This window comes from Gambusia affinis, linkage group LG02 (genome assembly GCF_019740435.1).
Source record: "Gambusia affinis linkage group LG02, SWU_Gaff_1.0, whole genome shotgun sequence".
Classification (NCBI taxonomy): domain Eukaryota; kingdom Metazoa; phylum Chordata; class Actinopteri; order Cyprinodontiformes; family Poeciliidae; genus Gambusia; species Gambusia affinis.
This window is the reverse complement of record NC_057869.1, coordinates 12013550-12027587: the sequence shown is the minus strand read 5'-3', so window position 1 is coordinate 12027587 and position 14038 is coordinate 12013550. Positions and strand designations below refer to the sequence as shown.

The window sequence follows — 14038 nt, the reverse complement described above, 5'->3', positions numbered from 1 at the left end:
ATATTTCTGTCAGTACAGATTAGACATTTCTGTTTGTAGTGTGTGTTGACATACTGACACCACAGGAGGGCGCTGTGGAAACAGTAAAAAGTAAGCCAATCAGGTGCGGTATATGAGTCGTGACGTCAGTTTGATTGGGCCAATGGACGTGTAGGTGAGGGAACGAACGCTTCCTCAACTACAGTTTGAATTTTCTAAAGTCGAGCAAGACGCGTCGCGCCCAAAGTAAGTAGGCGAGCTTATCTTTTATATCTTCATATGTTAAAATCATCTCTGAAGTTATCTTGACAATATGAGTCGGTTTTTGTTAGAGTTGCCAATCTTCAAGCCGTGGATCGGTCAAGATCTACGTTAGTTAGGTTATATATTATCGTTGAAACAATTCAACACGATTAACCTAACGATAAACTACAATAGAAACGGGCTGTACGTTTTTAATGCTTTTCTTTACGTTTAACGGTGTTTTCACTCCTGTTTCAAATGTGTGCTTGTTGGCCCAGAATCCTTCAAAAATATTCTTTATTCATGTTTGTAGTTTTTATTTATTTTTGCACTAACGTCAATTAATGGTGCTAATTCTACTAGCTTATTACCGACCTCATTGCAGTACAAACAGATGTATTGATTACACATTGCTTAGTTAATGTTTTCTGTCATATCTGTAGGTTATGAACATATAATTTAAACAAAAAAATTTAAATTTATAGCTTTTTTCTGTCGTTGTTTTATTCAAATATAATCCGTTTTAATAAGCTTTTCCACAAAATCTGCATGTTGTGATACAACCAAAACAAAAACATTTGATTTAAAATAACAGTTATTAACCCATACAAACTCAGACTCATTTTCTGCTTATAAATATTCCAGAATATATATATTTTTTTTAAATTGTTTTTTTCAGTAGCTAGATATCACAATTTATTTGGGATCTCTATGGCTGAAACTATTAATCAGATTAATGGTGATGAATTGATTTTAAAAATTGTCAACTAATTTACTAATCCATGTTTCAAATACTTTTCATTATTTGAATAATCCAGATCTTAAGAGCTTTGTCAACTTAGCTGAGTTGGTTATGTTTAATGTTCAGCTCTAATAAAATACACATTATCATGATATGCAATACAGAAAAATTTAATATTCTAAGTTATTTAAGGGAACTCTTGGTTATTTTGACAAGAGAGTCATATGGAATTTTTTAAACTTTAAAACCTGATGTACATGTAACAATATTTCCCAAATGTTTAATATAAAAACTGATTAAAGTTTCTCCAGGTGGGTCAGGTTGGATCTATGATATGCTACTAAATCTTTGTAACACATATTTTTGTCATGACTTGTCTTGTCACAGTGACGCATTTTTCTGGACGGTAAACTGTCCCAGTAATTGTTGCGATAAACGGCATTGTTTTGTGACTATTTTAACGTAATGTATAAATAACGGCATAAAAACGCAAACTTGGTCTATCAAAGACCAAGAAACTTTAATTTTGTAGAGTGCACTTAAATGAAACATTTTAAATATCCAAAATAAAACACAACAACCAAATGAAATAAATGAGATGTAAATAAAAACCACTTGAACCCGAAACATTGGATTATGATGTCTCTGTAAACAAATTGCCCTTCAAAAAATATTAATCAGAACAAAAATTATCAAGCTCATTTTAATTTGTTATGCAGTTAAACGGTGTTAGCCATGACAGCATAGATTCAAACACTAATTTAATTTTGTTCATTCAGCACCGATGTTCTGAAAAAGCAAATTAAAACGCACTATATATATCCAATACAAGAAAATGGCATAAAGCCTATAAATAATAATAATTTCAAACGGTAGCATAAATTAGAAATCTGTGTATTACAGTCCACTAAAGCAGAAAAGATGTCTAAAAAGAAATAATTTATAACTTTTAGTTTTTTGTTGTCTCTTCCTGGGTCTGTTTCCTTTTAACTGGAGGAACTGGTGAGTTAAGACCCAAAGGGCCGAGATCTCTTTGGTTTTTGGTCTTGAATTTCACCTGATTCCAGTTTGAGGTGGAACTGACTTCACCTGGAGGTGTTACGGGTTGAAATCAACTAGCAACTTTCCAGAACATTAAAATTGTTCTAGATTTAAATTTTGAATTGTTGGGTCAATTCAGAATTTAAAGGTAAAAGCAAAGCTAGTTTTGTTGGCTCAACCAGCTGCTTCTCCAGGTTTTTGGCTCTGTTCTGTCTCTAAATGATCGTGTCTCTGGTTGAAGTTTTAGGCCATGAGCTGGGCGGTGGAGGAGTGGAAGGATGGACTTCCAGGGAAAGCCCTGCAGAAGATCCAGGAGATGGAGGTCCAACTGGACAAACTGAAGAAGGAAAGGACACAGAAGCAGTTTCAGCTGGAGTCTCTGGAAGCTGCCCTGCAGAAACAGAAGCAGAAGGTCAGTTTTCACTGGGAGTGAGTGGGTTTGTGACTTTGACACGTTTGCGTGAGTAACTTGTCAAACACTCCGCTCTTCAGGTGGACAGTGAACGCACCGAGATCTCTGCTTTGAAAAGAGAAAACCAGTCGATGATTGAGTCATGTGACGCTTTGGAGAAAACTCGTCAGAAGGTCGTTCATGACCTCGGAGTCAAAGAGCAGCAGGTCCGTTTCTCACATGAAGCCAAGGAAATGTAGGCTGTGCTGAGAGGTTCTCTCATCATTTTGTTGTATTTATTGTCATGAAAAATTTGTTGTAGTTTGTTTGTTACTTTAACAAGTAAAATATTAATAAAACGCATTGAACTTTGTGGCTGAAAATGGTAAAAATGTGTGGTTGACTGATTTACCCCCCTGGACTCAGGTGAGCTACCTGGAGGGTCAACTTAACTCCTGCAGGAAGACAATAGATCGTCTGGAGCAAGAACTCAAGAAGTGGGTTTGTTTTTGGTTCTTGTTACCTTATTAGGGCCATGATTGTTTGCTTTATTTTTAGCAAACGTGTCGGTTCTCCTTCAGGCACAAAACTGAGCTCGATCGCTCTCAACCTGCCGGATCTTCCTCGCTGTCCACCTCTTCCTCTGACCTGCAGACGTTCAGCACGCCTCAGAAGACTTTTGCTACGCCAGCGCCTGTCTCTGCACTCAGACAACCAGGTATCCTGGTTTGCAGGGGCTTTGTGTTTCGTCTGAGCGGTTATATTTGCAGGTCTCACTCGTGTGTCTTTGCAGACAGCAAACTGAACGAGCTTCAGGAAAAGTACAACCATGAAGTGGAAGAAAGAAAAAAGCTGGAAAGTGAGCTCAAATTGTTGCAGGTCAAGGTTGGTTTTACTTTTCCTGATGTCTTATTTCTTTAATTGTAGGTTTAACAGGGACCAATAATGCAAAATTCCTATTTTGCATGTTTTTGTATTTCCATTTGGGACTTAACTGCTTCTAAAAACAACCTCAACACTTAAAAACCATTTTTGGCTATAAATTGATGTTTTTTGGTGTCTAGAAAATGAGCCATTTCAAAATCCTCTTGATTATTAAGTCACATTCTATGGGCACTGTGTCGTTTCTTATTAACTATCGCCAAGTCCAGCCAGTTACCTAGCAACTTAAGTGGGACTCCGGCATGTTTGGTCAGCTGGTTTTACTGCTGTATTCGCTGTACAATGGCTTCTGGAAAAGAGAAGTGTTTTGTCCATGACTTACCAGCCAGAAACCACTTGCTACATTCATGTTGGTTGTGCAGGAGGCTCCACTCGTGCTTTTCAAAGATGTATGGTTGTATAATTGGGAATCTGTTTGCTGATTTTCCTGCTTGAGCGTAAATGTTGAGTTGGGATTGTGGCCAGCAGCAACTTATTGGGATTTAAAGTGACAAGATGCCCTAAAGCAGCTCCAAACTGACCAAAACTAAAATCAAAGTTTTGTGTAAAAACTGTAACAAGCATGTTTGGTATAACCAGTAGATCTGTTTAAGGAGCCACAACAAGTCGCCTTCATCGTGTCTGTCCTCCTTCAGTTGCTGAATCAGTCATCCGTCAGCCACAAGGACATCGCCGCCCGCCAAGCTGGGTCATCCATATTCCCATGGCAACAGCAGGATCAGGTCCACAGCCTGCGGGGCCAGGATGTGATGGAAACGCCGCTAAAGAGACGCGGTGCTTCTTCTCTGTGGGACGCCGAGGAAACGCCGATCAAACCCAGCCAGCGGATGAGTTCGTCCAGAACCGTCCAGAGTCCCAGTGGATCGTCCCAGCAGACGGAGCAGCTGAAGAGCCTCAACCAGGGTGGACTTTCATGGATTTCATAGTTAATTAGTTTGATAAGTTATACATGAGAAATGCCCTGTAAACCTGTTTGGGCTTTTTTTTTCTCTCTCTCTCTCATGATCAGAGCTGCGTGGTCGTGTGTCAGAGCTGGAGAGGAATCTGGCCGCTCAGGAAAAGGAAATTCGAACCCAAACGTCGAAGCTGCAAGAACTCCAGACCCACTTGAACCAAACCCGCAAAGAGCTGTCGGAGCGGGACAGAGAGCTGGTCAAGGCCGGCCACGAGCAGAGCCAGGCTGCAGACCGTTACCAGCAGCTGGAGGCAAAGGTACCAGGGCTTTGTTTCTGTTTGGTGACGTCATCCACTGGAACAGAGGCGCTAAGTGATCTCTGTTGTGTTAGTGCTCCATGGTGGAGCAGAAGCTGAAGCAGGTCTCTGAGGAGATGAGCTGCCAGAGGCACAACGCTGAGAGCTGCAGACGAGCTCTGGAGCAGAAACTCAAAGACCAAGAAAGAAACAGTCAGAAGGTAAAACAACGAAACGTCGTCTTGTTGTGTTAAGATGCAGGGCAAGTCATGGAAAACGCTTGAATTTCAATTAGTTGTTGATTTATGCATAAAATCCTTGGAAGTGGTTGATATTCGAACTGCTTAGTTGTATAATAAAATTCAGTCTAATGTTTGATTAAATGCCTAAATGTGGAAAACAGTATTTGCAGTTAAAAGGAAAGTTAACTGCGGTTCTACGAATCCCGGATGACCACCAGAGATTCTCTGTCTCTGTTTCACGAGAAGAAAAGAGCAACAGAGCCTCTGATGACGTCCTGCTATGTAGCCTCTGATTGGTCATCCGATATGTCACAGGTGTGACTGTTGATTTTACTGCTGAGCGACGTGAAGGCAGCGTTCAGCGCTCTCAGCACCGCCTCCGACCGGGTCAACATGCTGAGCACGAACTGACGGCTACATCTGTCAGACAACTCTACACTGTCATTACCACATGATTTCATTTAATCAGAATCATGAGGTAGATCCTCATACACTTTGTTATTAACAGCTGTTTGACATCCTGACTTAGCGATTAAGTAGGTTAATGAGTTTCACATGACGTGTTTTGTAATTAACTGCAGCTGCAGCCAGACCCTGCTTTAAACACACTTTGAAACCACCACAATAACTGCATGTATATCTATCTAGTTATCATCGAAAACAATTTAATGACTTATTTTCCTCATAACTTGTCGCTGAACTGAGAACTCCTCTGACAGTCGGACTCGCTGCATGTAGGCTGTTCTGATAGTTTATGATAATCTGATAGAAAACTGTCAGTAGGGATGAAATGGAGCCAGACGTTTTCATGCACCTAATAAAAAGACAGACACATTTTTTTCTTGCAGTTTGAAGTTAAGTCATGCTACTCTTTTCTTGTTTTAGGTCAGTTATAATTACAACAATTATTTCTCTTTGCTAAATGACAGAAAACTTGGCAAGAACATTTTTTGTAACTTTCTTTGCATATTGTGTTTAAGGATTTAATTTTAATACAATTCACCTTGACTGCATTGTTTCAATATTTGGTATTTGTTATTCCTATTGATCTTATATTTTAAACGTTAAACAACATTATTGATATTTGTGTATTTTTTTCGTTAAATTAGTGTTTTGTTCTAGGATTAGTCGGGTTTAGAAGAGTGTGAGATATTTCAAAACATAAAATGTCATATTTTAGGATGAATGTAGAATACTGTCAAAAGATATTATTAAGAACAGTAATAAAATATTTAATATAATAGTGAAACTGTTGTTTATTTCATTTGTGTTGTTTTTAATGTCCAAAGTTTGAAAACTCACCTTGAAAATCCTTGAAAGGTTCTTGAATGTTCCGGTGGGGGAAGTGCATAAACTCTGGGAGGAGCATGAAGTTCTGACTTATTATTCAGATTATATTTTGTTTTTCGGTCGGTAGGAGTTGGCTCAGCTTCAGAGTTCCCATCAGGCTTTGGATCAGCAGCTCAACCAGACCAGAACCAAGCTGACACAGGAGGTCCAACAGGCCAAAAAGGACCACAATGTTCTTCTAGCGGACCTGGAGAAGGTAGCGTCTCACTTCTATTGAGCGATGTAAACTATTTCTACTGTTTCCCTGGGTTTCTGAGGAAACTTGCTGCGTTTTAGATGCGCTTGCAGAAGAGTCAGATGGAGAGAGAAATAGAGGAGCTGAAGCAGAAGCTGCTGCGGTCCGAACAAGGCCTGCAGGCGAGTCAGACCAAAGAGCAGGACCTCCGCAAAAAGATGGAGGTACACACAAACTCATAGATTCCTGTCTATAACCTTCTGCTTTGGTAAAATGATTTAGCTATTTTCAAAATGTCCTCTTCCCTTCAGGAGCTGCAGAAAGAGAAGAACGCTCTGATCATCCAGTTGGACCGCAGCAGCAGGTCGCTGACTCAGCTGGAAGAGGAGAAGAGGATCTCAGAGCAGTCGCTGAAACGCAGCCAGGGGCTGCTGGAGGACCTGAAAGGTACTGAAACAGCAGGAGTAAATATTAATGTGTCCTACTCCTGTCTTCTCACCGGTTTTCTTTCTCGTACTTCAGCGAAATCTGAAGGACAGGCAGAGGAGCTGAAGAGACTCCAGTCGAAACTTGAGCACCAGACTCAGACGGCAGCAAGAGAGCTGGAAGACGTGAAGAAGAGGCTTTCTGACGCAGAGGCCAGGAATGACAAGTAAACATCTTAGAAGTCGTAGCGTTTTCTTTTTGCTTATGATAGATTATGCTTTTCTATGTCAGAAATCGAGAAATGTTAAAAAAAAGAAGCATGAAGGAAGAAGTGAGCTTTGTGCTTATTTGGCCGTGTTGTTTGGCGAAGCGAACACTAGGGGGCAGTTCTGAGTTAGAGTCCAAATTCAGAGGAAAATGGCGGCCAGGTGGAGAAAATAAAACAAAACGAAGCTCGTCTGTTTTTCCTTTAGATCAACATTTCTGCCATCTTCCTCTTCGTTAATATCTTGTATATAATTATATACAATAATTACAGTGCTATTGGTTCTTCAGTTTTGTTGGACTAAAATATTTGGCTGAAACTATCAATAATTATTTTAGTAATTCTGACATATAATCAAATAAAAAAAAGTGGCGTATTTCCCAGATCTTTCATTTAACGACCTTAGCCATTTTTATTCAATATTATAAACACATTAAATATTGAAAGAAATACTCCAGGCCTGTTTTTTATTAATAAAATAAAAATTTTATTGCCTAAAATGCTAAAATTTGTCTTTTATTTAGAGAACTGGGTGAAGTTAAAACTGAGCCACTCAAGGAGTTTTGGATAAAAAATATTTACAAAGGTTTTTTTTATCGGAAATTCAAAATGTATTTATATTTTGGAAAGTTTTTTCTGAATTACTGCATACAATATGGTTTTTTTTTCAGCAAATAATAATTTTTGAGTCTGAATACTCCAGTGGTAGATTACTAAATTACTGACAATAATCTCAATAATAAATTTATCATGATTAATTCTTTCAGTCCTACCAAAAATATCAACAAAGGTAACATATTTGCTCCATGAGAACTTCAATAAATGTCAGTAAATTCAAAAAAATTTAAATGAAGCTACTAAATGCAGTTTAGTGATATAAATCACACTTCTATTTGAAATGTCTGGTTTTCAAGGACAGTGTTTGTGTTTTTGGTACCTTACAGACACCACCAAAAAAAAGTAAAAATGTGTTTTTCATCATAGTTTTTATTGTTATCACATTAATACCACAAAACACTGCAGTAAAATTCTATGTCCATATTGCCCAACCCTAATTAAAAGGCTTCTTTTGTTTAAAAAAATAATAATTTTTATTCTCCAATTAGTTCACACAGAACAAACATTACAAGCCAACAAAATAGTGTAAAATAACCAGATGACAGAACAAATAAAATAAACACTAAAAAAACAAAAAGAGCCAAGATGGATACATTCAGAACGAAGACAAAACACAGAACATGTTTAATAAAAAAGAATAAATAAAAATAATTTTTAAAAATTGAGTGTGTTTTTAAAATTACTCACCTGCTTTGTAAACCGTTGGATTAGTTGTTTTATACTCTACAGTTGATAATTTATTATTATAAATCATATTTTGGCAGTAATCAAGCCTTTTGCCCGTCCTGTTGCAGTTTTTCATTTGTGTCTGTGCAGATCTCAGAATGAGCTTCAAAATCAGAAGCAGAACGAAGAGCTGAAATCAAACCTCCGCCAGAGTCGGGACAAGAGCCAGGCTGTGAAACAGGAGCACCAGGCTGTGAAACAGGAGCACCAGGCTGTGAAACAGGAGCACCAGGCTCTGCTGGAGTGGAAGAAGAACAAGGAGAACTTGATAAACCAAACCGAGGCCGTGCAGCAGGAGCTCACTGACAAGATCATCACTTTGGAGGGCAAAGCGAGTCGGCTGCATGAGGCCAACAATGAACTCCAGGTGAGTTTCACCGATGTACGACCTGCTGCTTTTCAGGAAGAAATTAATCGTGTATGTTTCACACTGCAGGACAAGATCTCATCCATGGAGGCAGACAAAGCCAGCCTGTCCGCCCACGTCGACGCCCTGAAGGGAGAACTCCTCCTGAGGAGCACAGAGCTGGAGGAGAAGGAGCATCAGAACCAGCAGCTTCAGCTCCACGTCTCTGAAGCGGCGCAGAAACACGGCAAAGACCTGGAGAACGCCGGGAAGCAGCTGGCGCAGCTCCAAGGACAGGTGAGACCAACACTCTGGGTCCGCCTTAAAAAAACTTCGATCCGTCCTCCTTTAGGAGCCTCAGGGTTCATAGAGGCGCTGAAATGCTTCACGAACCCTGAGGCGTTCAAGGCTTGGAAAATGTTTCATTTCTGTGCAGAGTTTTGTAACAATATATAATCTAGCATTTAATTAAAACATTGTTTTCAATTGAAACCAGATTTTTTGTAAACCTAATAAAAAGATGAAGATATTTTTTATTAATCGCTGTCTGAAGTCAAATCAGACTAAACTTTTCTTGTTTTTGGTCAGTTAGAATTAGGAAATTATTTCTATTTAATAAATGCCAGAAAACTTATGAAGAACATTTTTTAGAGATTTTTTTTGTATTTTGTGTTTAATAATTTAATTTGAGCAGGAAGGGAATTCAACAGGATTTGTTTGGATTGTTTCATTTTAGTAAATATTTATTATTCCTAATGGCTCAATGACTTAATGATCTGTGTAACGGCAATAAATGTTGGCTTATATTTTATATATTAAAGGTTATTGCAACTGGTTTGTTTTCAGTCAGGCTCATAGGGTGTGTGTGTGTGTGTGTGTGTGATATTTCAAAAACCTAAAAATAAAGGCTATATTTTATTTTTACCTTGTTCCTGCTGTAGAATACTATCACAATATATTATTAACAGCAATAAATCGTATAGTAGGGAATTTAAACTTTCTTCTTTATTTAATTTGTGTTGTTTTTATCTCAAGTGTTGCTAGAATAGGTATAAAACTTACCTTGATTGGGCTGGTCACAATGAATCAATTTAATCGCCTGATAAATTAAAGCAAACTCAAATCATTTCTATTTGCATAATTTATTGTTTTTTTTTTCTTTCTACCAGAAACTGGATGACAAAATTATTCATTCTGGTGTTCAGAGACGTCATCATTCATTACTTTTAAAGATTTTTTCTGTAGTTTTTGATATTTAAAATGTCTTCCAGTTCCAGTGTTAAATTTAAAGTTTATTTATCTTTGAGAATGTGTTCTTGTGTTATTAAGCCACTACCATTATATTACTTGAAAATGGTCTCAAAACAACAATATTATCATTTATCGCAATAATTTCAGGGACAATTTATTGTCCAGCAAAATTTGTTACCCTGACAGGCCAAACATTGATGCTTGAAAAATAAAAAATGACTGAAAAGTGTTTGAATTTTACCGTGTGGAAAGTTTACAAAACCTGTAAGCAAGAAGAGATTTTAGCAGCAGAAACCTTCAGGATTTGAGAACCGGATGCGACTCTCCTTTAATCTCGTTGCGTTGAGGTGACAGGAAACGTTTTCCTCTTTCCAACAGGTGAAAGATCTGGAGTCCCGGCTGCAGAGGGAGGCGTCTCGAGCCCAGCTGGCTGAAAAGAGGAGCTGCGAGCTGCAGGAGGAGCAGCAGGCCGCGTGCGACCTGCTGCGCTCCAAAGACCAGCTGCTGGAGCTGGGCCTGGCCGAGGTCAGCCAGCTGAAGGACGGCCTCGCTCGGTCCGCCGCTCAGCAGGAGGCGCAGAGCGACAGGTTGGACACGGACGCTCTGGAAACCCGTTTACTGAATCGATTAGTCGGGATGAATCCATTGTTAATGAACTAATTTAGTGATCAATAACTGGAGCATAAAAACTCAAAACACACAGAGCAGAAATTAAGCCAAAACTGTAAAAAAAAAAAAACTAATTTATAAAAAAATCGATACATTTAAGATTTTAAAACAAACCTTGTAAATAAATATGTTAAACTCAAAATTCCTCAAGTGGTTCTAATTTACAAAAAAATATTTTCTTAATCACCTTTTTCTTTCCAGTTATTAATTAGTTATTCCCTACATTATCTTGATGTTAAATCAAACACAGATGACTGAGATTTTCACAAGTTAGACGTTTTGTTTTGTTTTGCTTTTGGCTGTCGATGCAAATGATCAAGTGTTCAAGTTTTTCCTAAAAAAAAAAAAAAAAAAAGTTTATTTGTTTATTTGCACCTTTTCAACGAATCTCTAAAACATAAATTAAAAATCTGCTGAGTTTTTTAAGTGCTTGTCAAAACAATCAGTAGAGTTATCAGTTTCTTTGGTAATTATGAGCCGGTTGGAGCTGATCCATCATTCAGATGCGTTTGGTTGGTGCTGTTTTTCCAGCTTCGTGAAGCAGAAGGCCGTCCTGCTGCAGCAGTGTGAGGAGAGCGTTTCGGCGCAGGCTGAGGAGACGGAGCGCGTCAAGCTGCAGGCAGAGGAAGTCCGGCAGGAGCTGCAGCTCTCCAGACACAAAGTATTTTATTTAGAGCTTATAAAAAATATTTAATATTAATCCCTCTGACTTTTGCTGTCTTTTCTCATTTTTTTTTGTGTCCTGGTTTTTCACCTAAACCCCAAATAAAATCCATAAAAGTAACTTCTGAACTTTTTTTTATTTTTCCCCCTCCGTTTCAGATCAGCTCGATGGAACAGATCCTGAAGGTTCAGGAACAGCTGGGAGCCGAGCTGCAGAAACAAATTAAGACGATATCCGATAAGGAGGAGGAGCTCACGAAGACGTGCCAGGAGAAATCAGAGGAGCTGAAACGCTTGGAGGAGGAGCTGAAGGACCAGCGGAGCCGCACCGAGGAGACGGAGCAGCAGCTCAGAGCAGCCGAATCCCAGATCCACACTGTGGAAAATCAAAAGGCTGAGCTGGAAAATCGACTTCAAGAGATGAAGAAAGAAGCAGAGGTAAAAAAAAAAAAAAAAAGAAAAGCTGCATAATACTTTTTTTTCTGGTTTCCAGATTTGTTTTTGTTTTCTTTAAGATTCCGATCGGCTTGTCGCAATACGGAACAATTAATTTAATCGCATAATAAATTAAAACAAACTCAATAATTTCTGTTTATTGAGATTGAGATTGACAAAAGTCTCAATCTGGTGCTTTAGTCTCAACTAATCCCTTTATTTTGAAAGATAATTTGATTTATAGAGACTTCAGTTTCCAGTTTATTTGTTATTTTGCTTAATTATTTTGGATATTTAAAATTTCAGTGTTAAATGTTCATCAGAATTTAAAGTTTATTGGATGAACGTGAGAATGTGTTACTGTGCTGTCACCATTATATTTGGAAATGGTTTTAAAACAATATTATTGTTTATCATAATGATTCTAGGACAATTTATCGTCCAGCACAATTTGTTATTGTGACATCGAGTAAAAATTTGGGGTTTTTTTCTTGTTGTTGAGACTTAAATTATGCATCTTTGTTCAGATCCTGCAGTTCAGTCACACTGAAAGGATAAACGCTCTCCAGGAACAGATTGTATGTCTGGAAAAGCAGGTTTCTGCAAACCAGGAAGCAACAGAGGAGGTTTCTGTCCTGAAAAACAAACTGGACGTGGTCAAGCAGTCTCTTGGTCATCTTAACAAATCTCTTGAAGCTTCAGAAAAGAGCCTCAGCTGTGCAAATGAAACAAAAGCTGATCTGGGGGTCACCCTGTCTGAGAAAGTGAAACTTATCACTGCGTTGGATGATCAGATCAATAATCTCATTGAGAAGCTGAAGAAAGAGTCTGAGAGCCAGAGCGCAGAGGTTGGGGACTTCGTCAATATGGAGCGGAGCCTCAAAAAGCACCTGGAAGCCACTAAGAAATCAGTAGCTGCAGCCAAAGCAGAGCTGAGCTCTAGACGGGAGGAGATCCGAACCATGAAGACGACTCTGTCTGCAGCGTCCCGCGGCCTGGAAGAAAGAGACAACACGATAAAGAGTCTGAAAGAGAAGCTGAACAAAGCAGAGGCAGAGCAGGCCAAAACCTCTGAGCTGCTGAAGGAGAAGACGGTGGCCATGAACAAAATCCAGGTTAGTTATTAAAGTCTTCAAATCCAGAATGGCGTAAGAACCAAGCCCCGGTTCTTTATTATGTTTCCTTTTTAAAATAGTAATGTGATAGTTGTGCGGTAATGTGTCTTGCCTTTTTTGTTGTTCCAATAAATTATGAAAAGTGTCTTAAGTTATCGATCAATGAGTTAATTTAAAGTTGACTGATTTTATGGATTAATTGATTAGTGGCCATTTTCTCCTGAACGTCATTTCGTAAGGCGAAAGGCTAAATTTAAAATACTGATTTAAAAAAAAAACGAATTAAATTTTCCCATTATTTTATACCAGCTTCATTATATGCTGACTGAATAAAACATATTTTATAAATATGCGCGAAAACCATAAATTTCTAACAAAACAAGAACCTCTTAGGTCGCTGAATAGAAAAATAAAAGTTGAGAAGTTGACGTCGCTCCGCCTTACAGTTCGTAATCGCATTACGTTACGTCATTATGTAACGTAAGGAGTCTGTCCAGAGTTTATATTTCAAAACTGAATCGCATTAAGTTCCTTTTGCCTCCCACACCGAACTGTTAGGACCGTTGTCTCTTTCTCATGCCGGGACAGCTGCCATCTTTGTCTCTGTATCAAAACTGGCTTCTCTTAAGGATGACCAGCGGCGCCCTCTGCTGGACGGCGGCCGAACTACAACACTAAAAGAAGGTCTAACATTGAGTTAATCGATTCGAATTAATCTAAATGTAATAAACCATTAATCGGTGACTAATTACTTTATGGTTAATCAAAGATTAATGGTTTACATTTACTAGTTTGTATGTAAACAGTTACTTTCAAAGTAAGTATCTATTGAATAAAGGTGCAGCTGGAGATGCTGCAGATGGACCTGGAGGACAACGAGTCGGCCATGACCTCTGTGGAGGAGCTGAAGGGAACCATAGCGTCACTGGAGGCCATGCTGGAGGAAAGCAAAGCCCAGGTTGGTTGACGTTTTGTTTTTATTACCCTAAAGCAGTTTTCTTGAGGTGAATAGTCCAGGTTCTGGAAGGACTGACTTCAGCTGCAGTCGACACCGTATGAAACTCCCTCAAGCTCTTTGTTTCTTTGTTGTTTGATGCTTTTCTACCAGCTTCTGTAGCAATACCCTTTTTATAGATTATCATTGTCGATGACTGTCAAGTCAGCAGTCTGTGATTCTGTTGGCCGTAACATTTGTGTCCCTTTACTTTGTTTAATATTTGAATTTTAT

General features: G+C 38.6%; 1 protein-coding gene across 3 annotated transcripts in view; it reads left to right on the top strand.

Moving 5' to 3' along the window:
* The first annotated feature begins 119 nt into the window (after positions 1 to 119).
* The window catches only part of cenpf (centromere protein F), a 30755-nt gene continuing 16836 nt past the window's right edge, over positions 120 to 14038 (top strand). For all 3 annotated transcript variants that reach the window (XM_044140511.1, XM_044140520.1, XM_044140526.1), the window contains exons 1-20: positions 120 to 225; positions 2247 to 2417; positions 2498 to 2623; positions 2823 to 2893; positions 2978 to 3114; positions 3190 to 3281; positions 3974 to 4241; positions 4348 to 4550; positions 4625 to 4750; positions 6189 to 6317; positions 6398 to 6520; positions 6608 to 6743; positions 6819 to 6948; positions 8422 to 8698; positions 8768 to 8974; positions 10307 to 10515; positions 11129 to 11258; positions 11420 to 11698; positions 12223 to 12810; positions 13649 to 13768. In XM_044140511.1, the coding sequence (XP_043996446.1) occupies positions 2256 to 2417; positions 2498 to 2623; positions 2823 to 2893; positions 2978 to 3114; positions 3190 to 3281; positions 3974 to 4241; positions 4348 to 4550; positions 4625 to 4750; positions 6189 to 6317; positions 6398 to 6520; positions 6608 to 6743; positions 6819 to 6948; positions 8422 to 8698; positions 8768 to 8974; positions 10307 to 10515; positions 11129 to 11258; positions 11420 to 11698; positions 12223 to 12810; positions 13649 to 13768 (3513 nt within the window). In that variant the 5' untranslated portion in view covers positions 120 to 225; positions 2247 to 2255. The remainder of the gene's footprint in view (positions 226 to 2246; positions 2418 to 2497; positions 2624 to 2822; positions 2894 to 2977; positions 3115 to 3189; positions 3282 to 3973; positions 4242 to 4347; positions 4551 to 4624; positions 4751 to 6188; positions 6318 to 6397; positions 6521 to 6607; positions 6744 to 6818; positions 6949 to 8421; positions 8699 to 8767; positions 8975 to 10306; positions 10516 to 11128; positions 11259 to 11419; positions 11699 to 12222; positions 12811 to 13648; positions 13769 to 14038) is intronic.